Here is a 10,413-nt window from a genome sequence, read left to right on the forward strand (position 1 = left end):
CCCCCCCTTAAGCACATGACGTCCTCGTCATGCGACCTTACAACCGGTCCCAGATCTCCCCCCTTGCATGGCCGATGTGGGATTTGCTTAAGGTGTCTACACGCACCCCCCATAAGGGCCTCACGCCCCCCTCGGGACTCAGCCCCCTCGCTGAGGTTTGCCCCACCACCGCGTTCAGAGGCTCGGGGGTCGGCTCTGATACCACCTGTAATGACCCGATCGAGCGATAGGAAGGACCGAAACAACTTATCCTGATGGGCCTACACGAACTTTGTAACACCCGGTGTAACCGGTGTTAAGAGAACAGGAAAGGAAGTAAGTAAACTTCCAAAAATGCCCTTGAGGAAGTGATGATCCTTCAGATTGAGAATGCCCATGAGAGGGGTATTTTGGTAATTTGGATAGAGAAATCCAATGAAGGGTATTTTGATAAATTAAAAATAATTCCTATGTGGAATTAGGTGTGTAAGTGAATAAAAATCCCAATTTGGTATTTATGTGAGATATATGGGATTAATAAATTCACAAAGAGTATTTGGGAAATTTGGAATTTAATTCCATAAAGGAAATTTAATTTTGAAAATAAGAAAAATGGTGGATATTAAATTATTTGAGGAGAATAATTATATTTTCCCTAAGTTGTGAATTAATGTGGTAATGCCACTTGGAGAGATGAGATTAAACTTGGAAGCCAAGGTTAGTGTCTTGTTGTGACACTTGGCATTTTGTGGTTCAAGTGTAATTGGGTGAATTAATTAAATGCAAAAGAAAGGATAATTGGTCTTTCAAGCATTTAATGAGAGACATTATGGTGTTGGATTAAAGAAAATCCAAATGAAATGGGAAAATAGTCACCATTAATGTTTGAAATTATGGTGAATTAAATAAATGGAATGGAAAATGGGAAAATGGTCACCCATTAATGCTTGGAAAATATGGTGATTTATATAAATGAAAAATGAGAGAATTATGTCTCTCAAGTGTGATGGATGTGAAATTAGTCCCATTAAATTAAATGGGAAAGAAATGGAAATTAGTCACTCATTTATGAGTGAAAATGGGAGGATTTATTTAAATGAGAAATAAATAGAAATCTCCAAGTGATCCAAGGGTTAGGATCAAGTCTTGAAAAGGGTGAAATATATCCAATGGCTTGGATTAAGTCTTGAAAATAGCATATAATTGTCTCATTAAAGTAAATGAGAAAGAAAAAGAAATGTCCAAGTGATCCAATGGTTATGCTTAAATCTTGAAAAGGCAAAATAATCCAATGGATGAGAGGGAGCAAATGAAGAGGGAAGCTCTCTTGAGAAGAAGAATTAAAGCTTCAAAGAGAAAATTGTTAAGGTAAGGGATGGCCCCAAGTGGTGGAGGCCTTGCATTGCATTGTAAATAGGTTGCATAAATCTTTATATATCTCTTTGCATGTTTTATTTGTGCATGAGACCTATGGCCATGGGGGTGGGAAAGAAGTGGTGGGTTAATGCCTCAAACCATGTTGGGTTGTGAGGATGGAATAACCTAACCATGCTTGCATGCATTTGCTATTACATAGACTTGTTATGCTTGTATTTACTTTGCATATGCACCCTTACTGAGCTTTTGAGCTCATGAGGTTTTATCCTCCCCTTGTAGGTTGTTCTTATGCCAAAAGAAGAAAAGGGAATGTGTTGCAAGCTTGTGGTTGAAGCTCATGGTGTATCATTTATTTTGTTGTAAAGTTAAGGCTTAAAGAAGCCTAGGCATGTGATTATTTATTTGTGACCTTATGGCTTAGGGAAGCCTATTTGTTGTATTTAATCATGTGTGGTGTTTATTTATGGATGTTGTTATGTGAGCAACAATAGGTTGTGTAAGGCTCATGTGTGAAATGGAAGGAGACTTTGATGTATGTTGTGTAATATTCAAGAGGTGGTTTAAGCCTTAATTTTTGGAGAAAAAGAGGCTAAAAATTATGGAAAGTGAAGTGTTTTATTTATGTTATTTTTTTGGAAAAATATGGATTTAAATGCCCAAGAAAAAAAAAAAGGGAGAAAAGAAGAAAGGAAGTGTGGAAGGCAGCTGGAGCAGCAGAGGGCTGCCAGCCAGCTACAGGCCGCAGGGCGGCCGCACGCGAGCGGGGGCAGGCGGCCGCGCGCGAAGACGGGCGTGCGGGCAAGTGCGCTGCCTCGCGGCTAGCTGCCAGCGGGCCCCGCCGGCCAAATTTTTTTAAAATTTGGAATTTTGGGAAATTAAGGGGCATTTCTAAATCGATTTTGGGCCCCGGAGGAATTTTCAAAATAAATGGATTTTTCGGGCATTTTTGGAGAAAAGGTCAAAAATTTAAAAATTTGAAAATGATGAGTTTTTCCTCCAAAATTGGTGATCCATCAATGGATTGGTTTAAATGGTGATTTTTGGAGCCCGGTAAAATTCTTCGATGGAAAAGAATTAAATAAAATGAGAAAATAGCGATTGGGTGCCTGAAGGAGATTTTCTTTATAGCCAATGCGGTGTGGCTAAAGCCCAATTCTGCTGGTGAATCCTGGGATTCAGCGAAGGGAAGGACGAGCCTAGTTCCCACCTAGGGCGTTTCGTCTTGAAACATGGTCCACCCTTCGCCAAAGGCCGGGCAGGTGGACAATTCGGTGATTGTTCACGAGTAACACCCGTAAGTGGGAACGGGGCGTTACAGAGTGGTATCAGAGCGTGGTTGGAGCATCAAGTAGAGGATGCTTGGAGAAATGTGGTTGAAGGTTGATCGGAAGGCATTGGAAGTAGGACCACAAATGACCGAGGACCCTAGGAGTTGGGTCGGGGTATTGAGGCTTGTGGCAATGTGAATGGAATGCTCGGATATTCCTGCTATAGGAATAGGAAAATATCATGGGTCGAGATGATATACCGTAAGAGATATACGGGTTGAGCAAAGAAGAGTCAAATGCCCAAGTGTGGAATTGGTATTGATGACCCGAATGCAGAAATTTGGGGGTATATGAGGCATTATAAGGATGAGATTTCCTTGTGATTAAAGAGTTGAGGCTCGTGCAGGGACACGAAGCTGAGTCATGACAAGAGTCATGAAGGGACAAGGAGAGCCCGAAGTATAGCTAATCCGTGAAGGGGGTTAGCGAAGTATTCCTATGTTGGGGAAGATGATCAAGCAGGTATGAAGGAAATGAAGTTGTTCCCATAGAGAGGGTGTGCTAAGGGTTGTGTGCTTGATCTAGGGTGAGCTAAGGTTGAAATTAGCTCGAAGCCCAAACAAAGAAGTCGTCAACAGGATTGTGTGACGAGCTCCGGGAAGGGAGTAAGCTAAAGTTGCTTGTAAAGAGGCTCTAGGCGAAGCAAGCATATGAGGTATATGCCAGTCATGGCCAGAGTAGGCGTGACGTTGGTGGCTTGCAAAAAGACTCTGAGGGGAGTCGGGTGTTTGTTATGCATGAGGGATGCATATGGTCCGAGGTGATCATATGGTTATGGAGATCCTAGAAGGGACGTGCCTAGGGTGTGAGTGGACCCTAGATGGTTTCATGATGAAACAATATATATCCTAAGAAAGGATAGGTGTGAGACAAATGGACCCTAATGGGTGTTTGTATGAGATGGAAATCCCAAGTGAGTCGAGTTGGAATCCAGGGGAAGCCAGGATTGGGATAAAGGAGTTGGGCTTGCGTAGATGTGCGTGTGGAAGCCATGGGATTGGAAGTCCTGATTGGGAAAGGCCAAGTAATCATTCATGTGATTGAGGGATGATAGGCCAATCTAAACTCTCATTGGCACGTTGTAATACCCTAAAACTTGTAAGCTATTTCTATTTAATAAATGAAACGATTTCCCAATTTTCTTTAGGTTCTCAAAGACTCGGGAATTTGTGAGATTCAAGGATCTTTAGGAGACTTAAGGGCAATGGACTTCAAAGTTTATTTAAACCTAACTTTGGATTCAAAAAAGATATCAAAAGTGGCTATGGATTTCAAACCCAAATTAAATTCAATTAATGGACACATGTCACCATATGGATGGAGATACATGGGTAGAAATGATTACATGGACACGTGGCGTAATTTGGATGGAAAATCAAAAGTAATAATTAAACACCAATCTCGAGGGACACGTGGCACCGTAGGATGGAAGCAATGATGAAGGCTCACATCTCGAGGGACACATGTCGTAGTAGGAAGAAAGTAATAATGAAAGCTCATATCTCGAGGACACGTGGCGCCGTAGGATGAAAGCAATCATTATGGCTCAAATCTCCATAACACGTGGCGAAAATTCATTCGTTAAAGGGTTAAAAATGTCATGATAAGGCTCATATCTCAAGAGCCACTTGTCACCATGGGAAGAAAGCAATAATTAGGGTGTAAATCTCAAGTGCCAAGTGTCACCATCTTAGAAAGCCAAGTGTCACCATCTTAGAAAGCCAAGTGTCTCAATCCTATGGATTTAAGAGCACTATATAAGAATGCCTTGGGTTGGGTTTTTGGCCACCAAATTAAGGAGGTAAGTTGCTTATAAAGGAGGGGAAACTGTGCTATAAAGAAGGGAAGGAAACCCTGCCCGAGTAGGAGCCGAAAGCAAGCCGTTGGAAGGCACGAGCCCCTTGAAATCCGTGCAAAACAGTAACCAAAACTGCAAGGTAAGCTCATCTTTTTTCTTTAATCAGGTAGAGGGTTGAAAGAGGAGTCCGTAAGTTCAAACGGCACTCAAATCGGAGTTAAAATGAGAGAGTTATGCCCGTTTTAATTTTCAGGGTCGGAAGTCCGTCTGGCGCGTGAACCGCACACGCCCAACAGAGCTGCGCGTCCAAGCGCGTGTCCTACTTTGTGGGAGAGCGTGTGGGCGCGTGATAGGTCCTATTGGCTTGAAATATTTCATACAAACTCCTACTTTTAGTAGCTACTTACCTATCTAAACTTATTTTAGGTTTGGATACAAAACGGTCTCGGTTTTTATAGAACAGTCCACTTGGAGCGACGTTTGGCCGTGAATTTGTGCAACCAAGAAGTGGGAAGCTTCAGTGAGTGGTTTCTAAACTGTATTTCTTACATGTTGTGCATAATATTGAGCATGATGGCGGTGATTACATGTGCATATCATGTTATTTCATTTGATACGCATGTTTCTTTCCATTTGTTCATGCATCACTACGTGTGGCTTGTGACTAGTTGTGAATATCATGGGTGAAGGGAGTTTTCACTTGGCCGTGTTGTTAGGCTGTGTTACATGATAAGGTTGGCAGGGGTGATTGCAACACCCTGGCATCACATCCACCTGGAGCATGCATCTCTGCATTTTGCATTTGCACTCATGAAGTTATTTTTAACCCTCACTTAGATTTAACGATCTAACTCGGGTGTTCATACCCCTGGAATATTCAAATGTTCCAGATCTGTCAGGCTCGGGCTCAAAGGGAGAAGGCCTGGAGGCGATGCGAGTGTAGTTATCTTGTTTAGGCATCTCTTATGATGTTGTAGTATGTTACAAGATTTGTACTCTAACTTTGACAATATTTTGTCTCGTGGAGAATGAAGTCTACTTTCCTTACTATCTTGATAAATTGTGTGTGTGAATGTTTATTTTATGGAAGTCCCAACATTTCAGGTTACGATCCTTACTGTAGTATATGGGATTTCCTTAATGCTCGTGTAAATATTATAGTACCTTATATACTATCTTGGGGTTGGGGCGTTACAGTTGGTATCAGAGCCCTATAATTTTGATTTAGGTTTAATGAGACTAACTTTGGAGATGTTGCCCTATATCAGGAATGGATCCACATCAGCAGGGCAGCTTGTTTATATGTACGAACGATAGTAGTAATGAATAAGGATATGTAAGTGTATTTGTTGTTAGATGAAATCTCGTGGCCTACCAATAAACGTGACGAAGAAGTTTAAGCGATTATTGGGGATCTAGATTTTGAAATATTTGGGGAATGAGGAATATGTTCAAACACAAATCCGAGATTTTAAGAATAAGGAACAATGGCTTTTGGAAATCAGGCGGCCATTTTTCGGGGATTTTCAAGGGATTGCAGGATCTAATTGAGGATGAAGGTATTGGATTTCCTTTAGGTATGACTCATTAAATCTTAAGATTAGTAGAATTGAAAGGCACTAGAACGACAAGAATGGTTAGTGCCTAGGGAAACTTCTGGGATTAGGGACACCATATGAAACTGGGCAAAGGTTGGGTAGGCGCAACTTAAGTACTGATGATAGCATTTGGGAATTTTTCGGATACATGGTGGTATGCTTAGTTTACTCATTTGTTGTAGATAGATCGTTAGAAGCCACATGTTAACAATGTTAGTCTTATGATTTCTTGTGTGGATGTTTTCAGATGGTGAACACCCATCGAACCCGGAACCATAGGCAAGGAAATGAAGTTTGGGAGGAAAGGATAGACGCACCCCAGGGTAGCCAACCGCATGAGAGGAATCAAGAATATGGAGATCGGATGACTCGAGTCGAGCGGATTCTTGAGAACATGGTTGTCGTCGCAAGGGACACGACCTACACAGCCAACGGGGCATATCAATCCCCGAAGTCCGGATATCAGCGACTGAATCCACCCATTTTTTGAGGGAAAGCAGGAGCCGATCCTTGCGAAAGCGAGTATTGGGTGGAACAAATCGAGAAAATCTTTGACTTCATTGGCTGTGATGAGGAGGATAAGGTCAGTTATGCCACTTTCCAACTTCGAGACGAGGCAGATTAATGGTGGAAGACGATGCAGAGGGCCTTACGAAGTCCTGAAGGGCAAGGTGAGCCAAATGTTTCATGGGCGCGATTTAAGGAACTTTTCAATACTAAGTACTTTCCTCTGTGCAAGAAGATGGAGAAAAGCCGAGAGTTTATGAACCTGCGACAGACCGAGGGCATGTCAGTTGCCCAGTATGAAGATCGGTTCACACGTCTCATTAAGTATATGCCTATTTATAATTTGGACGAGGAGGCCAAGGCTAAAAAATTCCTTGGAGGATTGAAAATGGAAATTCAACAAGCCTTGAGTTCCGTCGGGCCACGCACGTATGCAGAAGTAGTCCTTCAAGCCCAGACTGTGGAGAGTAATCATGAGAGGATGAACTCCTTGAGAAATGAATCCCAAAACCCAACAGACAGGAAGTTTGATAGAGGGTCTAACTTGGGACCCCGAGGGAAAAATTTCAAGAAAAAAGAAAATTGCCCTAAATGTCAGAAGTCACATTCAGGGAAGCCATGCAAGGTAGAGACCCCAAAGTGCTATAATTGCGGAGCTAATGACCACATGATCCGTGAATGTACGAAGGGACGGGTGTGCTACAATTGTCAACGACCCGGCCATGTTTCCAAGGATTGTCCGCAAGGGAAGGGACCAGGTCAGCAGGTAGCAAATAAAGGGAGCCAAGGATTTCGCCAAGGTCGCGTATTCAACTTGTCAAAAGAAGATGTGACCTTAAATCCAACAGTAATTCAAGGTACGATGATCTTTCTTAATACCTCGGTACAAGTATTGGTAGATCCTGGATCCACGCATTCATTCATATCTCATGCATTGACACGATGCTTAGAATTGGAGTTGGAAGAACTTAGTTACCCCATGATGATAGCCACTCCTTTAAATAAAGAGATGGAAACTCGTTTGGGTTATAAGGATGGGAAGATTTCATTTGGAAATGGTGAGTGGGCAATTGAGCTTATATCCCTAGACATACAAGATTTTGATCTAATCTTAGGGATGGATTTCCTATCTAAATACAATGCCAAAGTGGATTGTCGTAGAAAGGTAGTAAGCTTACAGGACGAGTGTGGAACTTGGGTGAAATTTCGAGGTTAGGATAGTATTGGGGAAATCAAGCGAATAACTGGGCTCAAGGCCATTAGAATGATGGAAAATGGTGCTTATGGGTATCTAGCTTGTGTCGAAGGGGTTGAGAATAAGAAATGGGAATTAGGTGACATACCTGTGGTAAAGGAATTTCCTCAAGTTTTTCCAGAGGACCTACCAGGATTACCCCCTCATCGGGAAATTGAATTTGCTATAGAAGTTGTACCTGGGGTAAACCCGATATCTATACCACCTTATAGGATGGCCCCAGCAGAGCTAAAAGAGCTAAGAAGTCAGCTTCAGGACCTTTTAGACAAGGGTTTTATTCAGCCAAGTGTGTCACCTTGGGGAGCCCCAGTATTATTTGTAAAGAAGAAAGATGGGAGCTTAAGGATGTGTATAGATTACCGCCAATTAAACAAAGTTACCATCAAGAATAAGTATCCGTTGCCAAGGATTGATGAACTCTTTAATCAGCTACAAGGGGCGAGGGTGTTCTCTAAAATTGATTTGAGGTCAGGATATTATCAACTGAGAATTAGGGCAGAGGACATTCCAAAAACTGCTTTCAGATCACGGTATGGACACTACGAGTATTTGGTAATGCCATTTGGGCTAACTAATGCACCTGCTGCTTTTATGGATCTAATGAATAGGGTGTTTAAATCTTACTTGGATCCGTTTGTGATTGTATTTATTGATGATATCTTGATTTACTCAAAGAGTGAGGAAGAACATGAGCAACATTTAAGGATTGTTTTGGAGACTCTTCAGAAACATAAGCTTTATGCTAAATTTTCGAAATGCGAATTTTGGATGAGAAAGGTAGCTTTCTTGGGTCATGTCATATCGGAGGATGGAATAGTAGTAGACCCCACTAAAGTCAAGTCAATAAAAAGCTGGGGGTCGCCCAAGATGGTGACTGAAATAAAAAGCTTTTTAGGGCTAGCGGGTTATTATAGGAAATTTGTGGAAGGATTTTCTCGTATAGCTATGCCCCTCACACGACTCACCCAAAAGGGGGTCAAATTCGAATGGAGTGAAGCTTATGAGCAAAGTTTCAATGAGTTGAAAAGGAGGTTGATTTCTGCACCCATCTTGTTGAAGGATCATGAACGAGGATCAAAAGCATGCAACGGAAGCGTTTTAAAATAAAAACGATCCTCGTATTGGTTAGAGTCTAGGAGACTTACTTTTACGGCGGATTACCGGACGGAATGGAGCGATGGGAGCTTCTTCGCGTGGAGGAGACGACGGCTGTCCTGCTAGCCTTCGGCTCCGTCGCATCAGAACTCAAACGCCCCCTTTCGATCTTCCGGAGTATGACTCGAACTCGTGGCCTCTCTTCGGTGAAGAAGAATGAAAAACAACTTAGATTAAAAAACAACTAAAGAGAGATATATATAGGGAGAACCCTAGGGTTAAAACCCTAGTGGGCCAAACCCTAATGGGCCAAATCTTTTAATTAATTTCCTAATTGGGTTAGCCCAATTAATTAATTAAAACCCTTATGAACTATTATTTTATTTTAGCCCAATGGACCATTCTAAATAAAATAATTCTCTCTTAATGTAATTCATCCAACAAGCCAAATGTATTAAAAATACATGAGTTACATCGAGCTACCCCGGGGACCAAAAGACAAATTATTCACGGCTACTAAAATGACCAAAATATCCCTGCTACCTAGTAGCTATATTTTGTCATTCTAAGTGTTCCAACTATCACCATATGGTAACACTGACCCCACGAATAATTTTGCATATGCCATGTCTTTGACCTACTAGTGTAATGACGAAAATACCCCTCTGTGTAACACCCATCATTTAGAAAGGAATAATGTACTAACACCTTTCTAAATGACTTCTACCATCCTTAGATCACTAGTCCAATAATCCGTGACTACTCGAATGTACTTGCTTATCACTGGGAGCTACCCAGAAGCACACACTCTTAAGTCACGTTCCCAGGGCCCTGGATTATTCGATTATTCTTGGACAATCACAAGGGGGTGAATCACAGAAACTATCTTGTATTAGTCTGTCTTAGCTAATTAGAAACCATACTCCCAACTCAAAAGGATATTGATCTTTGATAGACCTCACCTACAATGAATCTAAGAATATAGCTCTAGGTTCACCAGACCACCAACTAATACTCAAGTATTAGAGTACTCGTCCACGTAGTAGCAGTGATAGACTAGCTCCATGATAATTAGTACTTTGTCATTAGCTTCTATCACAGGTCCACTCTACGCATTCCAAATGCGCTTGTACAATTAGAGTAAACGGACTGTTTACTGGCTAAGGCAAGCCATCCTCCATTAGGATCTATTGCACAATGATCTTATCATGATAGAATGTCCAGTTCTATCAAAAGATCAAGAGTTATATTTTCTTGCTTATTAAGTACCCATGATTCATGCCTAACTGTGAAGAACGACCCATCACATGAATCACTTACTTAATAGCATGGACACCTTTCCAACAATTAAATGCAAATAATATATGTGCCATAAACTGAATAAAAGAAACATCATTACCATAAATTAAACAAAACGTGTCTTTAGGGCATACATTTCCAACACTTGTCAATGCCCAATGGGTCAGGAGGATTCAT

At 41.5% G+C, this 10,413-nt stretch overlaps 1 protein-coding gene across 1 annotated transcript; it reads left to right on the top strand.

The window, feature by feature from the left end:
* The first annotated feature begins 6,717 nt into the window (after positions 1 to 6,717).
* Positions 6,718 to 7,803, top strand: LOC127804527 (uncharacterized). The gene has a single exon (XM_052341399.1). It carries the CDS (start codon positions 6,718 to 6,720, stop codon positions 7,801 to 7,803), a length of 1,086 nt encoding a protein of 361 aa, XP_052197359.1.
* Positions 7,804 to 10,413: the final 2,610 nt, after the last annotated feature.

The sequence above is a fragment of the Diospyros lotus genome, chromosome 6 (genome assembly GCF_014633365.1).
Source record: "Diospyros lotus cultivar Yz01 chromosome 6, ASM1463336v1, whole genome shotgun sequence".
Taxonomy (NCBI): domain Eukaryota; kingdom Viridiplantae; phylum Streptophyta; class Magnoliopsida; order Ericales; family Ebenaceae; genus Diospyros; species Diospyros lotus.

What these genes read in the sequence shown, in the direction of transcription:
- LOC127804527 (XM_052341399.1), top strand. Translation starts at nt 6,718, where the DNA reads ATGCAGAGGGCCTTACGAAGTCCTGAAGGGCAAGGTGAGCCAAATGTT.